At 37.8% G+C, this 25,620-nt stretch overlaps 2 protein-coding genes and 1 non-coding gene across 4 annotated transcripts in view; 2 read left to right on the top strand and 1 right to left on the bottom strand.

Annotated features, from left to right (window-relative positions):
- The window catches only part of cavin2b (caveolae associated protein 2b), a 17,874-nt gene extending 13,325 nt beyond the window's left edge, over positions 1 to 4,549 (top strand). For both annotated transcript variants that reach the window (XM_016266864.1, XM_016266863.1), the window contains one exon: positions 1,856 to 4,549. In XM_016266864.1, the coding sequence (XP_016122350.1) occupies positions 1,856 to 2,710 (855 nt within the window). In that variant the 3' untranslated portion in view covers positions 2,711 to 4,549. The remainder of the gene's footprint in view (positions 1 to 1,855) is intronic.
- Positions 3,582 to 25,611, bottom strand: usp40 (ubiquitin specific peptidase 40). Its single transcript, XM_016266969.1, has 28 exons — positions 25,112 to 25,611; positions 23,881 to 23,948; positions 23,667 to 23,780; positions 23,092 to 23,256; positions 22,660 to 22,806; positions 21,916 to 22,059; positions 20,735 to 20,863; positions 20,490 to 20,618; positions 20,114 to 20,221; positions 19,793 to 19,808; positions 19,101 to 19,171; positions 18,269 to 18,630; positions 16,338 to 16,494; positions 15,929 to 15,989; positions 15,580 to 15,633; positions 15,405 to 15,493; positions 15,227 to 15,313; positions 15,111 to 15,147; positions 14,956 to 15,020; positions 14,777 to 14,851; positions 14,592 to 14,700; positions 14,388 to 14,467; positions 11,236 to 11,354; positions 11,060 to 11,125; positions 10,730 to 10,940; positions 10,548 to 10,643; positions 10,188 to 10,343; positions 3,582 to 3,710 (listed from the first exon to the last, which is right to left on the bottom strand). The coding sequence occupies exons 1-28, from the start codon at positions 25,302 to 25,304 to the stop codon at positions 3,582 to 3,584; spliced, it is 3,237 nt and encodes a 1,078-aa protein (XP_016122455.1). The 5' UTR covers positions 25,305 to 25,611.
- Positions 6,979 to 7,060, top strand: trnas-cga (transfer RNA serine (anticodon CGA)). The gene has a single exon. It is a non-coding gene; the product is annotated as a tRNA-Ser (tRNA).
- Positions 25,612 to 25,620: the final 9 nt, after the last annotated feature.

Below are 25,620 nucleotides of genomic sequence, written 5' to 3'. Positions count from 1 at the left end.
TCTGCAGATTACATCATTGTCCAGTATTGTACTGTCAGCAATTTATTATAAAAAACGTTTTCCTAATTGTAACATACATATTTACATACATAATTATTCAGATGCGAAACTTGCGAAAACTTGAGGCTACAGCAGCACTTCTTCTTCGTCGTCGTCGTCTTGTCTGATGCACTCAGCCCACGACCTCGCCCCTTCCGACCCCTCAACCATTCGAATTTTCGTAGGCGGGAATTATTTTAATGATATTCTAATGGGCCGCTTTGTGATTTCACAAAACCCGGAAAACAAATGCTGTAGTCCAAACGAGCCGTTCGTTGTAGTTCTTGAAAAGGAATTTTTAAAAAACAAAATATCTCCCTTTAGAGTGAACTTTGAGATTTGTAAGTTTGAAGATCTTTTTTATGCCCAAACATACACACTACACACTGACTAAAATTCAAAAAGTGAAAAAGCATAATAGGACCCCTTTAAATGTCCTTGATGCCATTTCTACTGAGAAATAAGCAACAGTGTAGTTTACATAAGAAAATCTATTCTATTCTAAGCACAATAATGTTTCCTTCATAATTGACCCCTAAGAGAACATATATGCCAATAAAGGGGTATTCAAATACGTCTGTGTGTGCTTACAGAATGTATGAAAACAGTACAGTTAAAGTGACTAACTGGGAGGTTTCCTACGTGACATGACCTCATCCGTATCAGAATTTAGAGTCTTATCGCTAAGAGAGAAGCTCTCAGGCTCTCCTGCGCATTTCTGAGATGCCGTGGAACTTTCTGATGGGTGGGGGGCAAACAGGGCTTCTGTCCAGGTGTCCCTATTGCTGCACTCCACCCCAAATGCTTCCTGAACCTCATCCTACTCCCTTTCTAAGCCCTACACCAGACTTCCCTGCTTTCTGCTTTCCCTCTTTTTCCAGTTGCCGTGCTCTCCCTCTCTTTCTGTCCTGGCTGTCCTCCAAAACTCAGTGGAAACTCTGATTGGAGTTGTGTAGGGTCATGCCTGGCCTTCCTTCCTATCGTCTCACTATTCTTCAGCCTGTATGATTGTCTCCAGAAGGGAAAAGAGGGTCGGTACACAATGTTTTTCACAACAGATGTTCTTGTCCCCTTGTGTCATTTAAAAAAAGCTTGCATCCACACTACACATTGCATACAGCAATTCATATTACAAGCTGAGCAGAATTACCTTAATGATGTTTGCAACACTGTATAATCTTTTAAAAGACAAATTACAGAAACTATTAAAAAAGTTCAGGCTCACTGTACTTCTAAACCCCTTCATACTGACCAATGCAAAGCCATAGACAAATGGCTGAAGGTGTCCTGTTGCACATTTTAAGTAGTGTTTTTTTTCCCACAGGGATTTTAATTTGGCCAGGATACTGGCTATTAGAGACATTTCAGAGTACCAGAGACTGTGACTTTTCTTTTTTCATTTTCATTTGAAGTACTTCATTAGATTCATGTAATTTGCTACTAAGCTATGGACCTCACCCTGAAGCTTTTACCCTTTTCTAAAAGGCATTTTGATAATCTTAAGACCTTCTGAAAGGCATTAGTATGATGTTATGTAGAAACTATTAAAGATATCTCCCACAAACACATGACTGCTCTATGTATCATCAGCATTCTTACACTCCAGTTGTCTAGACAACCAAATACAAATCTTGTAGGCAGCAATTTCAGCACTGACTTTTACCATTGAAACCATTTTACAATAATAACATTTATTAATTCTGAGCAGCAGAACTGGCAGAACTGTGTATAGTATAGGCAATCATATGTGGTGTGAAAATAATGCTGTATGTGGACCGAAAAATTTATTAGATCTTTTTCATTTTTTCTTGTGCAGGAGGAAAATGAAATCCCTTCAAGTGTCTTTGTGAAGGAACCTGCACCATTACTTGAAGTGGAGGAGGATGCCAACCGTTCTCAAGAGGAGGGCCTTCAGACCATCACCCTCTCCTCGGATGAGGAGCAGGGACCAGAAGAGGATGAAGATGAAATTTTGGCCATTTTGGACCTCGAGAGTGAAAGCAGAGTTGAAAAATCTCGAGCTGAGAAGATCAAGAGCTCCAGCCTGAAGAAAGTGGACAGCCTGAAGAAAGCTTTCTCCAGGCAGAATATTGAGAAGAAGATGAACAAGTTCAGCACCAAGATTGTCTCCCCAGAGCAGCGTGAGAAAATCAAGAAGAGTCTGACACCGAACCACCAGAAGAACCCTAGTGCCAAGAGCTCCTCTTTCAAGGTCTCTCCTCTCACCTTTAACATCAAGAAGAACCGCAGTGAGGACGCCGACCCAGAGGCTGAGGCCTCAGTTCAATCTGAGAGCGCCGTTGCCTCCATTGAACTGGCCCCCATTGAGAGACCAACTGAAGACCTGTCCTTCAGAGAGGTCCACTCCCAACTTGCACCAGCAAAGGAGGAAGTAAAAGCAGCTGTGGAAGCAATGGAGAAAGAGGAGGTGCCTAACATCCTGAATGGCACAGCTGAGGTTGAGCTGTCCATCACAGAAGATGTAAGCGAGGAGTATGCTCTTTCTGCGACCCTGCCCCAGGACGCCTCCAAGAAAGAAGTGTCCCACAATGCTTTACAGGGAGAGGATGAAGAGGAAGGAGAGGAGGAAGAGGGAAAAGAAAGTGAAGACAGCCCTCTAGCAGAAGCTGCAGGCCAAGCAGAGGGTGTTGCTGTAGGACAAGCATCCTAATGTCCTGACCCTCCATTCCAGCCCCAGGACACCCTCCTAAGCTGAGAAAACACTCTGTCCCTTATCAGTACCAGTCATCCCCGCCATGAACCCAGACATCTGCCCTGTCCTCAAAAAATACACTTACAATGCAGTCTATTCAAAAGGCAAAATTCATGAACTATATGACATTTGCTTTAAAATCCCATATCACTGTAGTTAGTCCCTAGTCTTTTAGCAGAAATGAATGCGAAAGCAGTTTTATCTGTCCATCTAATCCAACAGGCTGTTACAAACCTTCCACTTGTGAGAAACCATTCCAGCTGGTATTACTGCACACTCTATCTTCCTCTGGTGGTGCCTACCTGTCAGCTGAGAAGGTTGGCAAAGGAAAACAAATCGCTTACAGCCAAAGGAGTCAACGGTCGCCAAGTGCATTCCATCTATCCCATGGACACTTTTTTTAACAGTAGCCTGGTTTTCATCCAATGCATCTCTTCTGGAACAGCCTGTGCACAGCTGAAAGTGATATTGATTTCACGCAACCTAGATTATTTCCAATCTTGGTCCAATTCGGTTTTGTTTTTGAGATTAAACAGCACATATCTACTGCCATGTACTATGACTGTGTTTAACAAAAATGTGTAATGTACTCAATTTTACATTTTGGTTTTAACCAAGTCACACTATGTATACTGTGAACTCATTAATACAGAGACCAAAAGATGTGAGAAAGCTAGTTGGGAAGAGTTTTGTCCTAAACTATACTAAAAATATAATTTCTGAATTCTAGAATTTTGCTTTGTAGTGGCTAATAAACATTTAGATAACCTTTTTCTTTCCTGAGAACACACCATGCTCACATACATTTGCTTTGAATCATGAATGCAGTTTACATGGGGGATCCTGGTCTTCCCTGAGCTTCACATATGTCTCGGACCATAGTCAGAAAGCATTCCTGCTTTTGATATACGGCTCTTGTCAGAGACCATTTCTCAAGCTCCCGTTGGCATGATGCTGGCTGAGAAACAGGCACTGTGAGGCCAGTTTAGATTACAGGCATATTTCTGAAAGTGATGAAGGATTCGATCAGCCCAACCGAATGCAAATAAGCCAGAGAAGTGTGGAGATCTGAAAAAGTACAAAAAAAGTGATAATCTGTTTGGAGTGTTGAACTGATGTTTCGAAATACCATGGGCAAATACCCATTTCAAAATTTTAGAATAAATCCAATTTACTGATATTTGTGCACACTTTGGCAAAATTTGTCGCTATAATGCAAACCCAGAAATAAAATGGTGCTGTTGAGGGACAGCACTGAAAAATATTTGAGCAATGAAAGTACTTTTTCCTAAAAGTTTGGTCCTTATTAGAATATAAAACATACAAGTAACATATGTATGTCAAATGTATTTTTGTGTTTTAATAGAAATTTTGTTGCTTTCTGCAAATAATTAGAGCATATTTTTAATTTCAGTATTCCAGTGCTGAACAAAAACTTAAGTGTGTATCTTTGCTTCGGGTGGATGTCTTTTTCAGATGTGAAAAGGCATGAGGTTTTACGTCTTTAAAAATATAACAAATTTTAACAAATTTTTGCTTATGCTTGTGTAATCCCTAATCTTTATTTGCATATCTTTTAAAAAGTTAATTGCGTCAGTGTCTTCATAATATATATGAGAGCTATATGTTGTCTTGGTTATCATATTTTAAAAACATTATGATTCATGCCAAAGAAAAGGCTCAGTTACAGCAGAGACCTCATAACGTTTCTGTGACACCTGTTTACCAAGTTGTTATTGAAGCACACTTTGTTCAAAATATTCTTTTAATGCAAATAAATAAAGATGTTGGACCATGGCTTTTTGTGTCTGTCTTGTTCCTTAGAATCGTTAGTATCCTTTTCAAAGTCATTTTTTTAAAGCAATCCGTTTTCATCTGACAGAAATAGACTCTAACCTACTTTGATCAATACGTTTTCATGCCCAGCCAATTCTAAGTACATCAATATATAAGTGTCTAATTTGAACATGACATGAGTAATTAGGTGGTGTTAAAGGGGTCATATGATGCTATTTTAAAGATCATTATTTTGTGTATTTGGTGTAACAGAATATGTTGACATGCTTTAATGTTCAAAAAACACATTATTTTTCAAATACTGCACATTATTGTAGGTCCTCTATGCCCCGCCTCTCTCAAACACGTCGTTTTCAACAAAGCCCCCTCCTTTGACAAGTGCAGTCTGCTCTGATTGGCCAGTTGACCCAGTGCATTAGTCCATAAAATGCGTTACACAAATTTGAATATCTGTGTTGTGCTGTTCTGTTGTAAATAAATCTTAACCAATGATTCCTAATTGCATCTACTTCCGGAAGGCCAAATAAAGTGCTTTTGCTTTCGAACTGAAACACACACCGTCTCCCTGACATGGCTGCATCAACACTACTGCTGTTCCTGAAACCACGCCTTCTTTTTTTGCGTGAACATTTGGGCGGCGTTATGCAAATCTTCCCACATAGTGACGTAGACATGTGGGGGCGTGTTAGAACGAGGCATTTTAGGTAGGCGTGGTTGACTCTTAACTTTTATAAAGAATATCTCTTTGGATTTGAGACTTTAGTCTTTGCAACTTTACAGATCTTCTTTATGCACCAAGAGCTTGTAACACTCCAGAGAGAAAGGAAAATTTGAAATCGCATCATATGACCCCTTTAAAAACACATCAGTAATAGTGGTCGACGATATATCTCCAAATATTTTTCAAATATCGGCCGATAAGTTTTCCTGTTTGGCGATGCGTTCTTTTATTTTGACGGAGCTGAGAACGGCAGCGCCTGGGCACACAGTTCTCACATTCTCCCTCTTGTTCACTGTTGTCGTTAACAGTTCTGTCTAAATATGGATAAAAGTCTGTCTAATAATCAGAAAGAATGGTTAAACAAAGGAATTAAAATGTATACAAAAAGTCTTATAACGACTGCTTTTATATTATTAGTAATAGAAAGGCAAACATTATAATACTTTTTTGTTTGCCGTCAGCATTCAGCAAACACGCATTTATATCATTTAAACAAATCTTTGAATGTCTAATAAACATCCAATTTCAAAAACCTTGCAAACTTAGTCGGATCCAGTTGTGAGATCTTGTGAAGTGTGCATGGGTATCCTGCATGATCGCGTGTTCATTGTGTGACGATTGGTCCGTGCGAATTGAATGCTGACAGGAGGAGAGTTCAGCTTCACTGGAGATGCGCGATCAACAAACTTTAAACTCGAGATTTTAAATTATGCTGCGCTTTATGCATTTGCCCACTGCCATATTCATGTCATTTTCACTGTGTGCTGTATGTAAAATGAGTGTTACCTTGGCTTTATTTGAAAAAATATGATTAATGCACACAAACTTCCCAGAATACTGAGTGCCCTGTTGGTTACAGTGTTTACTTCCTTTTTAATTATATTTTTATTAAATGTTTATTTATATGTGAAAATACTTTGTCATCTAAAGTATAAGTATGTTTATTTAACACATTTATTTTTTTTATCAATTTTCAAATGATTTCAAATTTCTTAAATATGAATTAAAATACATAAAATTATATCGGCCATCGGCCACCCTGCTTTCCAAAATATCGGCATCGGCAGTCAAAAAAACAATATCGGTCGACCACTAATCAGTAATGAGTCAAATGCTTCTAACCTGCATTTTCATAGTAATTTGTTGATTTATAACGTCCTTGTCAGTGCATTTAGGATATCGGTTTCAGAACATACATATTAACCTTTTTTTATGTCAAGGTCAGGCTTGTGTAATCCCTTGCACCATGTTTCAACGTGAAGAGTGGTTAAATCAAATGCACGCCCTTCCATGACAAACTCCTTAGGCACTAGCGCCACCTGGCGTTATGATGCCTCAAGTAAAACAGAAGAAAACCAAACAAGCGATGTAAAAGCTTATACGAGACCCAACTGAACTATAAACTATAACTGAAGCATCTTTCGGAATATTTTATTTATCTAATCCATCGAATAAAATGCTTTATGTTTGCCAAATACTTTATTTGGTCCTCTGTTAGTTTATTTGAATTGAAGTGATGTCGAGTGGCATTCTAAATACGAGTACGAATAGAGTTTTACCTCTAAAAGAGTTTCACCTTTTACATTTTCTTTATTTAATTCATAATTCATAACCCTAACCCTAAAACAAGACATTTGCTTGCTCACTAAAATTGCATTTTAGTATAATGATCAATAGATGGAGCTGTTTTCACATGAAGTATCAGGCAGTCACGGTGGCCGAGAGGTTAAGGCGTTGGACTCGAAATCCAATGGGGTTTCCCCGCACAGGTTCGAATCCTGTTCGTGACGATATTTTAGTTTTGACAAACTACGAATATTACTTTATGTAAGCGTAAAACACACTAAACGTTCGAATAAACTGTTGCATGAATATGTTTAATCACTTTCATTCTTACAAGAAAATGAACATATTCGCCTGTTTCCCAGTTTAATACACTATTATGGGTGAGTTGTTCTATTACGCGTGAGAAAATGTAGCCTGTATAGCTGCCTGGCACAATCAAATAAAACAAGCTGGTCTGAGGTGGCTGACAGTCTCAGTTGGGAGCAAATTGTCTTTTCGAATGGCAAACGCATCAAACGAACATGTGTGTCTGATTAAAGACCTTAAACCTGGATTTAAAAAAAATATTATTTTGGTTTTTATCGTCCTGGAAACTGGCAAGTCAAATTTGCGTGAGAAACACAAATGAACGCGGCCTACACGATTGCTTGCTAGCCTCATTTTTAAAAACGGCAGTTTGTTCACAAACAGTTTGAAGCGTTTATAACGATAAATATCATCTTACAAACCTTGACGCCTTGACTGCTGTTCGTAGCTGAAACAAAAAAGATAAGCCAGGAGTAGCGAATCCGTGAAGGAAGCGGGTTTTTTTTTTTTTAGTTGGACCTTTTCTGTGAATCGTTCACGAATCGGATTGAATCGGCCAGTGCGATTCTCCCGCGGTTCAACTCACTCACAGAGAATGCACCGAAATGGCTCACTTCATTTCGTTCAATATTTGCTGATATTTTTATTTGTAGATTATTTTTCCGCATGTTTCCATGGTATACTGAAAAACAATGATAAGCATATAAAAAGTTAAACGGCTTTTATTGGGGAAAAGAAAAGAAAAAAAAAGTCAATATTTACAGTGTTGACCCTTGTTCTTCATAACCTTCATTGTTTTTGGGCAGAATTATGATAGAGCCCACTCCCTTGGTTGAAAAGCAACCCCACACATGAATGGTCTCAGGATGCTTCACTGTTGGCAAGTCACAGGACTCATGGTAGAGTTCACCTTTTCTTCTCCGAACAAATGATTTTCCAGATGTCCCAAACAGTCGGAAGGGAGCTTCATCAGAGAAAATAACTTTGCACCAGTCTTCTGCTGTCCAATCCTTGTACTTCCTGCAGAATTTCAGTCTGTCCTTGACGTTTTTCTTGGAGAGAAGTGGCTTCTTTGCTGCCCTTCTTGACTCCAGGCCGTTGTCCAAAAGTCTTGGCCTCACTGTGTGTGCAGATGCCCTCACACCAACCTGCTGCCATTCCTGAGCAAGCTCTGCACTGAGCTGACTCCTCAGGAGGAGACGGTCCTGGCGCTTACTGGACACTCTGGGACGTCCTGACTTCTTCACTGCAGTCGAACCTCTCTCCTTGAAGTTCTTGATGATCCAATAAATGGTTCTTTCAGGTGCAGTATACTTTGTAGCAATTTCCTTGCATGTGAGGCCATTTTGATGCAAAGCGCCTTTTTGGAGATAACTATTGCTAACAAGAACACAATGATTGGAAGCACTTCTTCCCTCCTTTTATAGCAATCAGTCTGCTAATTAGTATGACAGTGATTAACCTGACTGGTACTCATTCACACTTTCACATGTGCTGCTGATATGATTAGTCAGTTAATGTTAGCTGGTCATTTTGTGTCAGGATCAAAGACAGTGAAATTAGTTTTTTTGTGAAAAGTACATTTTTTGGCCAATGAAGCTTTTAGCACTTATTTAAAATGCATCTGATCACTCTACACCTGGCATCCTCAAATCTGGCCCACGAGACCCACTTTCCTGCAGAGTTTAGCTCTAACCCTAATCAAACACACCTGAGCATGCTAATCAATGTCTTCAGGATCATTAGAAAATCACAGGTAAGTAAGTTTGTCAGGGTTGGAGCTAAACTCTGCAACGCATTGACCCTCCAGGGCAAGATTTGAGGAACCCTGTTCTACACAATAATCTAGAAACAATGTGAATGAACACCACAACAGCTTAAGCAGCAAACTTTGCAAAATACAAAATTTGTGTCACTGCCAAAACTTTTGGCCATGACTGTATATTAAACTGAGGTGAGAATGACCTCTGGAGTTGGGAAGGTGTAGCTGCATATTTTAAATTAAGGCCCTAAAAACTGAGTTAAAAATAAAAGTTGCAAAAATATTGAATACATCTCTAGAAGTGTTTATGCCAGCTACTGTTGTTTTTCATTATGCAGGGTTTTTTAAGTGGTCTACTGGATTGTGTTCAGTTTGAACTCTTTCTTCCATTTTGCAATTTTGGGTAAGAATAAGAAGTGTTCATATATTTTGCTGACTTGTGTACTTACATTATCCCAAATGTTTCGAAGAATGTTTAAATCCAGAGAAACAAGCAATTTTAACTAGTGACACGGACCGTTGTTTTGTAGAAAACATGGAAACACCAAAGACACTTAAATATGTTATGCGTTTTATTAGACGGGTGATGACCACACAGAGTAGTATTATAACAGAACTTTCAAATGTATCTAATATGATACGGCCTTCCGCCCCACCCTGCTTCATTCTACTACACTAATAAATCATTAGCTCATCTATGAACATGATTTCTGCCCGAGACCCGTCGGATTGCATCGGCTGTGGGGATGAAGACGACAACTCCCATGATTCCACACTCAAGTCACGGTGTCATCAAACTACGCCTTTGTCTAGTTGTTTATTTTGAATACGCGCCCTCTATCGGCGAAAATTACATATTGTGCCTTTAACTACTCATGCAATTCATTCATAAACATACATATTTTTACCATTTAAAATAACTTTTCTATTTTATTATATTTAAAAACGTAATTTATTCCTATGAAGGGAAAGCTGAATTTTCAGCAGTCTTCAGCGTCACATGATCCTTCAGAAATTATTCTAAAATGTATATGCATGAATTATTCAATATCATTACTTTTATCAGTGTTGAAAATAGTGGTGCCACCTTTTGTGGAAAGCTTGATACGTTTTTGTCAGGCAGTTCAAAAAGTAGAACAGCATATCAGTGTCTTTATAAATTAATTGAATGCATCCTAGATGAATAAATATACTAACTAAAAATGTATATATTACTGACAAAGACCAAATGTTGCAGCATTTCTTTTTTACTACATATTTAATAAAATGAAATCTGCAAACACTGACAAACCTATATCTTGTAATATTGGAGAGTGACAATAAAAACAAAACAAAAGGATGCACCTTGTGTTGTGATTCGCTGCCTCCTCCCTGAGTCTCTGCTGACCAATCTCATCTTCCAGAATGGTGAATTCTTTATTATTGTCTACTAGCAGATTCTACACACATGCAAATACAAAACCAAAAAAGTGAGCGAGTAAGGCATTGCTGAAACCCCCCAGCAATGTGGCGAATGTGATATTGCACTGTTAAATAACTTTAAAGCAATTAAAGTTTTAATAACACAAAAGAGGGTACAAACATTTGAGAACGGCTTATCTATTTGCCTAGAATTTCAAACATCGTTTCTACAGCGTTTCTACCTTGACACCTATAATATCTCCATCTTTCAGGTAGAAGGGAGCAGCCTGGAGACTCTCAGCTTTCCTCTTCTTCTTTCTTTTTGAGACCTGTTGAGTCTGGGATTATTCAGAAGTTATTATTCAAGTATACTCAGCTCTCGCCTAAAATATACGGTATTCCCATTTTCACTCTCTTTTCTCACCCAGTTGCAAATGGGCATCCAGGTGTGTTTGTCAGGCAGGTGTTTAGCCAGGAGCAGGTTGTCAGGAGTGAGACCGTACCTGGAGGCCAGAGTAGCGTACAGGCCCCTGGGGGTGCCGTCCCGCCCTGCGTCCCACAAAAACTCCTCAGAAGGATAATACGCCTTCTCTCCTGGCACCCCCATCTGAACCCTCAGCAATAAATCCTTCAGGCTGCACAGATAAAGAGAAAAGAATGATTGGTGTTTTTTTTTAACTGCTAAACACAGTTTCAATCTTCCATGGATTCGATCAATCGCCTCTTTATCTGTATTGCTGTCAGAAAGTCTCACCCCAGGTCCTCCTCGTTCATCAGCCTCTGAACACACACCTCCGCCCCATTGCCCAGCTTCAGCTTCCTACAGGAAAAGAAGTTTAACTTCAACCCTATATACAATGAAAAGTTTCACATGCTTTTTCCACATCAAAGCACCATTCATGAGCATGAAGGAAATCCAAAGCTATCAACCTGAGTGTCTGCTGGTTTCCTCTGAGTATCCTGGACAGTTTCTTGTCCTCTAGCAGCCATACACGCAGAAACGCAGGACTGGGCACACACACATCCTGAAGTGCCGGTAGAGTCATCATCTACAAGAACACAAATGTGTCTTTTCTCAAGGGATGGTGGGTGCAGTGGTTATACTGATCTGATACAGCAGTGCTCATTTCACTTGCACTGTTACACTGCAGCCAAAAGCTTACACTACTGTTCAAAAGTTTGGGGGTTTTGAAAGAGGTCTCTTATGGTCACCAAGGTCATTTGTTTGAACAAAAATAGTAATTTTGTGATTATTACAATTTTAAAGAAAATGTCTGTTTTCAATTTATTCTTGTGATGCAAAGCTGAATTTTCAGCATCATTACTCCAGTCTTCAGTCACATGATCCTTCTGAAATCATTATAATATGCGGATTTGGTGCTTTCTTACTGTTATCAATGTTGAAAACAGTTGTGCTGAATAGAAAATAAAACATTATAGAAATCCTTGCTAAATAAAAGCATTTTTTCCACCAATATATAAATAAATAAATCACACTGACCTCAAACCTTTGAATGGTAGTGTATAGTACTTCTTTCTTCACTAGCTTCTCTACCTTTTCTTTCAATTATTTAATTATTAAATGAGTGATGGGTGATAAGTGTACTCATAAAAGGTGAAGTGTGTAAAATTTTTGATGTTAAAATAGTTTCTCTTATTCCAGTTTAATGTGTAGAGTGCAGTCAAACGATTAATCGCATCCAAAATAAGTTTTTGTTTACATAATATATGTGTGTGTGTACTGTGTATATTTATTATGTATATATAAAGACACACACATGCATGTATGTATTTCAGAAAAATAGGTTGTTTACATATTAAATATATTTACTGTGCCAAAACTGTACTTTAGTGCTGTCAACCGATTAATCGCATATAAAATAAAAGTTTTTGTTTGCATAATGTGTGTGTCCTGTGTATATTTATGTATATATAAATACACACACATGCAGTATATGTTTTGAAAATATTTACATGCATTTACATGTATATATTTATATTCATATAATTTATATTATATATAAATATATTTAATATATAAACAAAATTTTTCTTAAATATATACATGCATGTGTGTGTATTTATATGTACCAGGAGTGGAACTGTTCAACTTACGGTTCGGTTTGTAACACGGTTTTAGAGTCACGGTTTCGGTATGGTTCGTTATGTGCTATGTTTAGGCAAAAACTATACTGTCAAATAAAAAAAAAGAAAATAAGAATAATCTATCTAACTACAAGCAACAGCACAAATAAATACAATAGAGTAAAGATACAAATAAAATAAACTGTGGTTTTCAGGTTTTTTAGGTAGGTCTAACATTAGTTTAAAGGGACAGAAATAGAAAAAAAGTAATGAAATGTAAAACAGCATTTCATATTTGACTGTATAAATTAAAGATGAATCTTTATTAAAGTTGCAAAAGCTATTCAATCAAGAGCAGTGAGTGATTTCTTTGTTGTTGCTGTTTGATTAATATTAAGAAAGTGCTGTCACTTTAAGAGAATGCACTGATCCAGTGCACTGATACAGTACGTTCAGCCGGCTATATGTCTGCTATAAGATACTTACCAAGACGGGCATTTTGACAATTTTTGTGTGAATTTGTCCATTTAAACACAATACTTCAGAGAGAGCTTAATATTTGCGCGCGTTCTGCGCGGGTTTGCGTGCTTCCGATGAGCGCACGCACAAATCTTCTCACTGACTGCGCGTGCGAGCTACGTCCTCTGGCTCTTAAATGTTTAAACTGGTAAAGCTTAAATAAGTTTAGCTTAAACACAGATAACGTGTGTTGTTCAGGTCTCACCTGTGTGTGTGCACTATCAGTACCTGGGTGATGGTATTCCAGCATACGGCATTCTCATTGAACAAGAGTGAATGGTTTGTCCACGTTTTTTTTTTTTTCATCGCTGTTGTTGTAATGTATTGGTAAGCCAGAATGCGCATCCATCAACAGAAACATATATTAGCCTAACCCCGTTTGTTTTACGTGTTATTTATAGCAAACCATATTACAGATGCGTTGTCAGATTTAAGTTGAACCGCGGTCCTAGCGCGGGCCGAACCGTACGGTTCGATTTTTTTCCGCGAACTGTTCCACCCCTAATATGTACATAATAAATATACACAGCACACATACATATATTATGTAAACAAAAACTTTTATTTTGGATGAGATTAATCACGATTAATCGTTTGACATCACTAAATATGCCATTTTGTAGGCTGCCTTTCCGAGTAAACTAAAAGTATAGGGAAATGAACCAAAGACAAGTACAGTAGTGCTGTCATACGATTAATCGCATCCAAATTAAAAGTTTTTGTTTACATGATATACAGTGGGGCAAAAAAGTATTTAGTCAGCCACCAATTGTGCAAGTTCTCCCACTTAAAAAGATGAGAGAGGCCTGTAATTTTCATCATAGGTATACCTCAACTATGAGAGACGAAATTAGAAAAAAAAAATCAGAAAATCACATTGTAGGATTTTTAAAGAATTTATTGGTAAATTCCTCGGTAAAATAAGTATTTGGTCACCTACAAACAAGCAAGATTTCTGGCTCTCACAGACCTGTAACTTCTTCTTTAAGAGGCTCCTCTGTCCTCCACTCGTGACCTGTATTAATGGCATCTGTTTGAACTTGTTATCAGTATAAAAGACACCTGTCCACCACACATTATGCAAACAAAAACTTTTATTTTGTATGCGATTAATCGTGATTAATAGGATAAGAGATACATTTGGATTCAGGAATCATCTGACCATTTATCAAAGAAATTAAAGTCAGTAAATAACAAATACAATATAGATAGATTTTTTAAAAAGACTGTTCCAGTGCAAACGCTGTAAACTTTGTACACTTTGATGCCGTTGTTTGTATATTTTGTGTCATTTAGTGTTATAGTATAAACATACACAATTGGTGATTATCAAAACCAAATTATCACACAAAATCAGGACCTGTGCTGTTAGGATTATGTGGGGAAAGTGTTGGGAAACATTTCTGCAACTACACACTTCACCTTTTAGTTACCATTATCAGTTGAAATCATTAACACTGCGAGTAGTGATTGCCAACCTGAGTCTTGAGATCATCAAGTGAAGCCTCCTCTGATATCTCCACATGACCAATGAATCTCATCTCTGATCCAGACCCCTCTGAAACACCAGGACACACACATATAAACAAGCACAAACCAGAGATATTGCCCAAGCAGTCATGGTCTGACAGAAACAACATGAATCTCACTTGGCTTTCTAGAAAATGTGCTAAAAGTCGAACCTGTGATGAGCCCCTCAATGCTCAGGGACTCTTCTGTGTGATTCAGCTCTGGAACGCTGGAGCTGTCAATCGCGTCTATGTACATCTTCACAGACAGTTTGAGGTAACCCTGAAATTGAGATAAGATGAAAGAAAGCTGTTTGAAAAGTTTCTACATAAGAAATCATCCAAAACTGAAAACGAACCTTTGGAGGCAGTCGCCCCTCCACCAGCACCAGTGTGTCCCCATGATTGACCTTTGCTTCTTTCAGAGATGCATTCTGGGAGACGAGAGCAAACAGGAGTCAAATATTTTAAATCATAGCAAACTGAGAAAGAGATTAGTGGATTAGTATTAATTTTTAGAGATTATTATGTACGATACCTCATCCATAAGTGGCTCTCCGATTTCCTCACACCAGTCCACTCTCCTTAAGTGCCATGACTCACCTAGAGAGAGAAACAGCTTTCATTAATAAATCTGAGAAAGCTTGACGAGTTAAATGTGCCATTAAAAAGCAAACATTTGAATGATTTTACCGTCAAGTTTCGCCATCTGCAGCATTTCCGTAAGGCACTGGAATAAGAGGAACAAGCATTTTTAAACACTTTTTTTTAGAACAGCTAAAATTTCATATAAAATCCAGAGAGTTCACCTCTTTGACGGTTAGAGACTCCTCTACAATAATCTCTAGCTCCTGACCAACTGAGGGCACTACACCAACAATGAAGTACAAGAACAACTGCACAGAGAAAAGATATTTTCTCATTACAGAAAATTTGTGATATGCATTCTGCATCACATTCACACATGCGCAAATTGTATGAACACACCTGTGTTGCTGTTGGCACTGGTCCGGGACACAGGTAGAGTGAAGTCATCAACCTGATCCCTGCATCCCGAACACTCAAATGCTCATGCACTGGAACACACAGAAACCCATTTAGCATGTAAACCTTTAGAGGGATCACATTAGCAGTGATGCTGATGACTGTTTTGAGAAGATACCTGGAGGTAAATGTTTTCCAGTTCTATCCATTTGCCTCAGACAACATTCAACACCTAAACACACAATATAAAAAATATGATTCTGATCTGAACACAAAGGGAGACAAAAGCTCTTCCCTGATGCACATACACTAATTTCTGCTTGCCAATTTTAAAATATCACAAAATTGAAAAGCTTTTTTTCTAGGCAATGCTGATACAGAGAAAAACATCAACATAAAACTTATAAGAAGTTTAAACAGAACAATGTATCAATAAAAAAGGCTAAGTACTATTGAGCATTTCCTTGTTAATGAGCATTGTTGTCTATTACTAGATACTATTGAGTATTATTATATAGTGTTATTACCACTGAGCTCATCCTGTAAGCGAAGTTCCTCAAGAGCTTTTTCCTTCACCTCCGCCAGCAGCTGCAAGAGAGCAAATCAAGACTGCAATCTGAACTGGGTACAACACAGTATTATTGTCAACTAAAATAAAGTAATAAAATTCATTTTCGTGAACTGACACAAAACTGAAATAAAATAAATATTAGATGTACTAAAATTACTAAAACTGAATTAAAAATAAATATAAATGTAAAAACAAAAAACTAATAAAAATGACAAAAGCACATACATTATTAAAACTTAATTATTTCAAAATGATTATTAAATGATTATGATTACAAAATTATTAATGATTATAATAGTTTATAAATAATTCCAAAATAACACAAGTGTGTGTCTGGGTGTGTACATGCATGTTTTCATTCTTACCATGTTCCCTGAAGCTGAGACTTTACTCCTTTTCTTCCCCTGCTCCTCCTCCTCCTCTTCCTCCTTCATTCCACTCTGTGGGCAAAACTCCACCTGCAGCCAGCGGCAGTCTGAGGGCGTTGTCACAGTAACCATGTCACCGCTGAGGCTGAAGATACTGTGGAAAATCATGGTCCTTCCTTATTATATCATGTATACAGTATGTATTTTATTCTCTAGTATCTGTGTTGTGTTACTTTTAAAAGCATCACAGTATTGCATTAATATGTCATCACAACATCAATGTCATAACTTTTATTAATGTAATTACATTAGACAAGTTAAGCCATTTTTAAACAGACACCTGATGTCAAAATATGTAAATTAGACTGTATAAATTGCATTAACTGTACATTAACTGACAGTCACCACTGATAAGCTACTACTAAATATATTGTAGAAACTTAATTTTCTGTAAAGTTGCTTTGCAACGATTTGCATCGTGAAAAGCGCTTTACAAATAAACTTGAATTCAATTAAATTGTGTTAATAATAATAAAACCACAATAGAAAAAAATCACTAGAAAAATTTCTGAATACCTTTTTTATATATTGTGCTCTTTATTTTATTACTGACTGTTCACTTTCAGTTAAATGTTTATTTCAAGGAAAATTATTGTTTTGTTTCGTTCATTTTCCAAACATTTCCATTTTTGGGTGAACTAACCCTTTAAACTTAAATAAGACAACTCTCTTGTGTACGCGCATACGACAGTTAGCGGAAGCTAGAGATTAGGGTTTATAAAGTTTTAAATACGGATATTTTTCTTACAAAAATGCATCAATTCACTTCAGAAGGCCTTTATTAACCCTTTCTAGGATCACTTTCTATGATGGATGGACGCAGTTTTTTGGGCTTCAAAATCTTGACCCCCATTCACTGCCATTATAAAGCTTGGAAGAGCCAGGACATTTTTTTTATATAACTCCAATTGTATTCGTCTGAAAGACGAAAGTCATATATACCTAGGATGGCCTGAGGCTGATTATATCATGGGGTAGTTTTCATTTTTAGGTGAACTATCCCTTTAAATAGTTAAAAGAAGTGTGTTTAATATAAACGTTTGCTGTGTTAAAGGGTTAGTTCACCCAAAAATGAAAATTCTGTCATTAATTACTCACCCTCATGTTGTTTCAAACCCGTAAGACCTTTGTTCATCTTCGGAACACAAATTAAGATATTTTTGATGGAATCTGAGAGCTGTCTGACCCTGCATAGACAGCAATACAACTGAAATGTTCCCAAGTCCAGAAACGTAACAAAGGAGATCTGTAAAATAATCCATGTGACATCAGTGGTTCATCCGCAATTATACAAAGCTACGAGAATACTTTTTGTGCACAAAATACAAAAAAAATTACGACTTTATTCAACAATTCGTCTCCTCCGCATCACCCTGTAGTGCCATTTTGGAGTATCAGTTGGACGTAAACAGTGTATGCTGTTCTGTGTCAGCTGCGTCACACGGATACGCTGTTTTCGTTCAGATCAAATCACAACAATGTAGGAAACAGATCCGGCGTGATGCAGCTGACACTGAACAGCATACGGCGTTTACGTCCAGCGGATACTCTTCAAAATGGCGCTACAGGGTGACGCGGAGCAGACAAAAAAAAATTTTTTTCTTTTGCGTATTCTCGTAGCTTCGTATAATTGTGGATGGACCACTGATGTCACATGAATTATTTTACAGATCTCCTTGCTACGTCTCTTGACTTGGGAACATTTCAGTTGTATTGCTGTCTATGCAGGGTCAGACAGCTCTCAGATTCCATCATAAATATCTTAATTTGTGTTCCGAAGATGAACGAAGGTCTTACGGGTTTGAAACGACATGACATTTTTGGGTGAGCTAAATAATGGTATCGAGTCATGAAATTGCTGCTTTTACCTGCTGTCTAGTTCCTCTGGCTGCAGTAGCAGTAGAGCGTCCCCGTCCTTCAGAGACAGCTCTCTTAGTGTCCTCAGCATGTCTCGAGGTGGGAAAACCCTCCACCCACTCGCCCCGCCCCCATTGGCCCCTGGACGGCTCTGCTCCTGGCACAGAAAGGCCTCTTGAGGCCCTAGAGCCTCGAGCACTGTACCCAGAGTGGCCCCACCAGCAAAGCCCTTCATGGAACACACCAGACCGGATCCATCAGTGTCTTCGACCCCTGACCCATCCCCACATCCCAGCTCCTCCACAGAGGGACGCAACACAGTGAGCAAAACAGGCTCCCATTCCATGCCAGTTTTCACCGCCACACCACTGACCTGAAAGAAAGAGAGGGAAAAGGAAAACATCAATTTGGGTTTAACGATTATAAATTGCAATCCACATACATCTCTTTTCCACCAACGAGGTGTTGATTTCAAAGCCGGTGCCCGATCTGGCTTGTTACATACACAGAAGAAATGGCAGTTTTGAGCCAGAAAAATTGACTTTACCGTTATGCTCTGGAAAAAAGGTGCTAAATTAAATGACTTCGGATGTCTGAATGTTCTCAAAACTAGGAGTAAGATTTATAAACCAAGATCGTGAGGCACTGTGTTTATTTGTGGGCAAGTTACGTAGTATCACAGTCAGTTACATCAGTATCCAACTTATATGTCAGTGGAAACGTGGACCAGTTATGAGAGAGGTTCACAGATGCCTCAAATGAGCACAAGCAGAGCACCGACTACAACACTTTGATAGAAAAGGGATATTATAATTTCTTTTAACAGATGAAGTAGGTGCCCACCTTTCTTCCATTCCACACAAAGAGATCAGAGCCATTAGACACACCCGCACTATACAGGGATATCTGGTCATCTGAAACAACACAAGAGACATAAATAATAATCCAGAATCAATAATTATGTACATTACTGCTGAAAAGGTATAACATTACTGCTTCTTTTTAAAAAAAAAAGTATATTATGTTCACCAAGGCATTTTAATCTAAAACACAACTTTTATGAAATGTTTAAAATAAGTGTTTTCTATTTGAATATAATTTTAAAACGTAATTTATTCTAGTGATAGCAAAGCTGAATTTTCATCAGCCACTTCTACAGTCTTCAATGTCACATGATTATGATTCTAATTGATGATGTGCTGCTTTCTTATTATTTTCAATGTAAAAAATAGTTGTTCTGCTTCATATTTTTGTGATGTTTTTTTCCCCAGGAATTGTTTTATGATGCTTTTTTTTTTTTCATTGAATGGAAAGTTCAAAAGAACAGTATTTATTTGAAGTAGATGATATGATATATGATATATGATATGATATATGACACTGTCTCTTTTGGTCAATTTAATGTCTCTGCTGAATAAATATTAATGTCTTTGAAATAATAATAATTTTAAAAAATCTTACTGACCCCAAGTACTTTCCTTCAGTTACACTATTCTAGCTTTTCAACTATAAAGTAAAATTCTATATTGCAGCACTGCTAACATTATTGGCCTGTATGATAAATTGCTTCAGTAAGATTTGTTACAAATTTTTTTGAAAGTCTCTTATGTTAAGCAAGGCTACATTTATTTGATCAAAAATACAGTAATATTATGAAATACGAATAGAGTTAAAAAAAAACATTTGTTTGAAATATAAATATTACTGCTACTTTTGATCAATTTAATGCATGCTTGCTGAATAAAGTTTTAAAAACTTAATTAAAAAAATAAATAACCTCCTTGGCCCCAAACTTTTGAACATTAGTCTATTACTGTATCTTTGTGAAGAATAGTATACAACGTCAGAACCCCAACCTTGCTGATGGTGCCATACTGTTTTTTATATTTTTTGCTCCATGGCATGCCCGTTTTATTCATCAGCTTTTGGCCCAGCTGGTCTACAAGCACACATTTTGACTCCTCCTGACAAAAAGCAAGTGAAAATCAGCATATGACATTTTATGCCCACAAAATGTAAGAAATATCGATTACAGTTGTCCTGCCTTTCAAAACATAGAATACGCTCATAATTTCCCTTTATTGTGCTGTGAAATTAATAAAATGACATTTTCTTCATTCAGATGGAATTTCATCCTTCTATACATTAAATAACTGCTACAAATCCAAAAGTGTTAATAATATCTACTTATGGTCTTGCATAGCTGTAGAGCTTTATGGTGTAATGGCGTACCTGAGCCAGAATGACTGTAAGAACAGAGAGTGGATCCTCTGTGTCAACAGAATTTTCACTCTCTTTCTTTTTTTCCCCAACTTTGTCCTCTTGTCTCTGGGTTTTCGCCTTCACTTTTACCTCTTCCTCCTGAGAAAAAATTAAATAAAAATCACATCACATAGAGTGGTTACTTGTCACTTTTGGATTGGAGTGGTTAATATCGTACCATACATAGAGACTGCAATAAAAAACAAAAGACTGACCGGTGCCTCCCAGTGGCCGAGCTGATCGATGTCTTTGATGTAGACATGATAATGACCTCCATAACAGCCTCCTTTATGTATGATGACAGAGAAGAGCTCATACGAAGACTCTGAGTCCGGCCAGTTGTTCTGTTGAAACACAGCATTTGTTAATCCCTTGCTTTGAAATTGAGTTGCTGTGGTCATTATAGCTCTCTATCTAGACCTGTGCTTCTAGTTTACTAGTGATGAAAAAGTTAGTCTCTGCTTGAAATAATCTAACAGCTACTAACAGGATGGTAACTCTGAGCTTGCAGTGCATTCTACAATACATGACCAGATATCATACACTGTTCAGTGCAGAATCTCCATCAATAACACAGACTTATCTTACTTGGCTGGAAAGCTTGGAAAATATATTTGTGTGTGATTCGGCTCTGGTACCTGCTCACAAAATGGTCTGAGGTTGAATGTAAGAGGGAAAACGTAGCGCCCAGTCTCTTTGTAGCGCTCACACTTGGCAAAGTCAAAGTTGAACCTCAACAAAGAAATGGTCAGGAATGGTGGAAGTTTTCTCAGTTTAGCAGACTGCAACAAAAGACAAAATTAAGCAGGTTTATAACCAACTACAGTGGATTCATCTGAATGTGTATCTAGAATAATCATTTAGCGCCATTCACTTAAATAGGGATCATATTACATGTGGAATCAAATTTCCTTGATCTATAAAACTGTATCTATAGAATCCTGAAAAACTGCATCATGGATTTCATAAAAATATTAAGCACAACTGTTTCAACAGTGATAAAACAAAATGCCAATGCCAAATCAGCATATTAGAATGATCTCTGAAGATTCATGTGACACTGAAGACTGGGTACGAAGACTCTGAGTCCGGCCAGTTGTTCTGTTAGAAACACAGCATTTGTTAATCCCTTGCTTTGAAATTGAGTTGCTGTGGTCATTATAGCTCTCTATCTAGACCTGTGCTTCTAGTTTACTAGTGATGAAAAAGTTAGTCTCTGCTTGAAATAATCTAACAGCTGCTAACAGGATGGTAACTCTGAGCGTGCAGTGCATTCTACAATACATGACCAGATATCATACACTGTTCAGTGCAGAATGTCCATCAATAACACAGACTTATCTTACTTGGCTGGAAAGCTTGGAAAATATATTTGTGTGTGATTCGGCTCTGGTACCTGCTCACAAAATGGTCTGAGGTTGAATGTAAGAGGGAAAACGTAGCGCCCGGTCTCTTTGTAGCGCTCACACTTGGCAAAGTCAAAGTTGAACCTCAACAAAGAAATGGTCAGGAATGGTGGAAGTTTTCTCAGTTTAGCAGACTGCAACAAAAGACAAAATTAAGCAGGTTTATAACCAACTACAGTGGATTCATCTGAATGTGTATCTAGAATAATCATTTAGTGCCATTCACTTAAATAGGGATCATATTACATGTGGAATCAAATTTCCTTGATCTATAAAACTGTATCTATAGAATCCTGAAAAACTGCATCATGGATTTCATAAAAATATTAAGCACAACTGTTTCAACAGTGATAAAACAAAATGCCAATGCCAAATCAGCATATTAGAATGATCTCTGAAGATTCATGTGACACTGAAGACTGGAGTAATGATGCTGAAAATTCAGCTTTGCATCATAAATTACATATTAAAATATATTAAAATAGAAAACAGTTATTTTAAATTGTATCAATAATTCACAATGCTACTGTTTTTACAATCAAATTAATTAAATGCAGCCTTGGTAAGCATAAAAGACAACTCAAAAACAGGAAAAACAATCTTACAGACCATAAACTTCTAAACAGTAGTATACCTCATTTTGCAAAAATTCTCCATTGTGTAAGGCCTCAAAGGACAAATGAACAGTTTTACTCTTTAGATAAAAAGAGTTTGAGTTCTGAGATGTGACTGACCTTAGCGGCCCTAACCAGCTGATAACATCTGCTGCAGCGGTACAGATTATTACCCTCAAACATCTCCTCCTCCACAAACATGTTCCACAGCGCCTCCTCTAGCCCACTCACACCACGCACTGACACAGTCAGGTCCAGAAAGTCCTCCTGAGACAACAGAAATAAAAGCATTTATTTCAAATTGAAATCTATTGTAACATGATAAATGTCTTTACTGTGACTTTTGGTCAAATGAATGTGTCCTTGCTAATAAAATTATTAATTTCTTTTAAAAAAACACAAAGAAATAAATAAATACCCCAAACGTTTGAACAGTGTATCATAAATAATAAATATGCCGTTTTTGTGCTGGTTATATTTAAAGTTGTCACAGTTGGACTGCTGGAAGCAAAAATAAGTAGAGGAAAAAAAGGGCACATTCTTCTTTCTGACCTGTCTCTCACTGATATTGCCACACTCCTTGCAGGTGATCTGGTTGACAAGCGTCCCATGGTACAGCCGGTGTATGAGACTGCTGCCTGAAGTGCCTACTAAAGAGCTCTCCAGTGCACTGAACAGGATCCGGTTCAGCTCCTGCACATCCTGCTGACCCATTTCCTAAAGACAAAATCAAAACATAAGACCAAAGATTTGAACAAGCTGCTTGATCATTTTAATTTAACTTTAACCAGACACTTTATGTGGAAACTGTTTGATGCGCAAGCCACTGTTTGGTCTACAAGCACACATTTTGACTTCTCAAACCAGAGTAAAGCACTCATTCCTATTTCACATATGAAGGAGGAAAGGGGAATTTCTTAAAGGTGTAGTATCAATGAACAGTTGCTGATTTTGCCTTGAGCAAGATCATTCAGTTACATCATAGATGCTATTACCCAAAGTGACCCATGCGACCCTGAGGAACCATTTAACCCTAGATTACATAGGCATTATCTTCGCAATCAGTCACTGTTAGATGAAAAATACCTGCTAAATGGACAGTAAGTATAGATCACAAGTCTTTGTACCTCATTGTTCGTCCAGCCAAAACTGTCGGTCAGGTCTGTCGTGGAGGCTGTTTGTTCATCCACCAGCAGCAGATGAGAAAACAGTCTCTGAAGCTCCAGAGGAATCACACGGGCCTGAGATCATACAGAACCATAAACATCTATACATCTGGTCTGTATAAAAACGTATAAACCCTTTTATTCATCTCCCACTTACACACATTCATACACACACCTTTGCCTCTGGTTTGTCCTTGTCAGCCAGACATCCTAATTCATCCGGTCCGAGACGGAACAGCTCCTCTGTAAGAAATGATTTTATGTCATAACACCATAAAAAATTCATTCAGCCCAAAACGAAAATTCTGTCATTCTCATGTTGCTCCAACCATGTATGGCTTTGTTTTCTTTTTTCTTGGCCACTCCATCAATATAAAGTGAATGAGGACTTGAGCTGTCAAGCTTCAAACTTAAAAGTAATTAGAAAAGAATAAGTGATTCATATGGCCCTTCAAGTCTTCTGAATTGATCAACATCTTTGTTGGACAAACAAGGCAGAATCGTTATTTAGTGGAAATCTTAGCAGCTAACAGAAAGCTGAAACTGATTCCTGAACAAATCATTCGTTTGGATCGATCGATTCATTGAACTCGAGCATCGAGCCCAAACAACCTTTTACAAACCAACTGCAAATGTTATCATGAAAGTGTAATCTACAAATGACTAAATATCATTTAAGATAACATGTATGTGTAACTTGTGTTCTTTCAACAGTTTGTAGTCTGTTTTGTGTGTTTCTGGGCATGAATGTTACTAATTTTTCCAGTACACACACACACACACAGTCTGGTCAGCTATACTTGTGGGGACTCTCCATAGGCGTAATGGTTTTTATACTGTACAGACCGTATATTCTATTGCCCTACACCAACCCTACCCCTAAACCTACCCCTCACAGGAGACTTTCTGCTATTTCAGATTTTCAATACACTCCATTCTGTGTGATTTATAAGCGTTTTGAAAAGTGGGGACATGGAGTAATGTCCTGAAAAGTCACCTTCTCCTTGTAATACCTGTCATACCTTTGTCATTATACAAATTTATGTCCTCATTTGTCACAAAAACGCGTACACACACACACACACACACACACCTGTGTTTTACATTAAAACTTATCTTAAATTATAAAACCCACCCGAGAAATGTTAACCATTTTAGACACGGGTTCATGCGTTCAGCAGATAAACGAACCATCGACATTTCGCAAATATATAACATAAGGAGCGATTTCAAAGTCACGTGACTTCCCTAGCTCCGACTAATTGATTCGAAACAAAAGATTCATAAAAGTTCGAAGCTTCATTATGAATTAGAGAGGCCAGAATGCTATTGAGAGATAAGTAAATAATGACAAAATGTGGATTTTAGACATACTAATGATCTGATTTATTTTCAGCCCATCTTACCTCTAAACTCTGGTGTGAATAGCAGAGTCTGGATCAGGGAGTTGAGGTAACAGGTGCCCCCCTGATTCTTGATCCCGCAGAGTTTGACTTTCCCTCTGGGTGGTGGAGGCTCACACTCTCTCCCCTTCACACCTGTGCCAGGTGTAGAGGAAGAAAAACCATCCCCGTCCTCCTCAAACAGATCTCCAAACATGACCGCGGCTGCCTTGTAAAGCTATTGGCAAACCTCCTGTTCTTTAGTGAACCGAGTTTCGTTTACTGTGAAAGGAAAGCGTTTCACCTCTTGCTATCTCATCTTGGTCTTCCCCAGCTCCCGATTAACAATCAATGGGCTCACCCTGGAATACGACGATTTTACAGGACTAAACATCGCTTTCTAAACCAAAAGAAGAACTGAATGCTCTTTTTGTCTAAGTGTCGTTCCTCTGGATGAATCACGGGTGTCGTGAGTAAATCTGAGAGGTGACTGCACTGCTTCCATATTTCACCATTGAGATTGAAAAAAAAAA

Source organism: Sinocyclocheilus grahami, unplaced genomic scaffold (genome assembly GCF_001515645.1).
Source record: "Sinocyclocheilus grahami isolate Dianchi unplaced genomic scaffold, SAMN03320097.WGS_v1.1 scaffold34.1, whole genome shotgun sequence".
NCBI lineage: Eukaryota > Metazoa > Chordata > Actinopteri > Cypriniformes > Cyprinidae > Sinocyclocheilus > Sinocyclocheilus grahami.
Note: the sequence above shows the minus strand (reverse complement) of the source record. Positions and strands in the feature narration are given on the sequence as shown.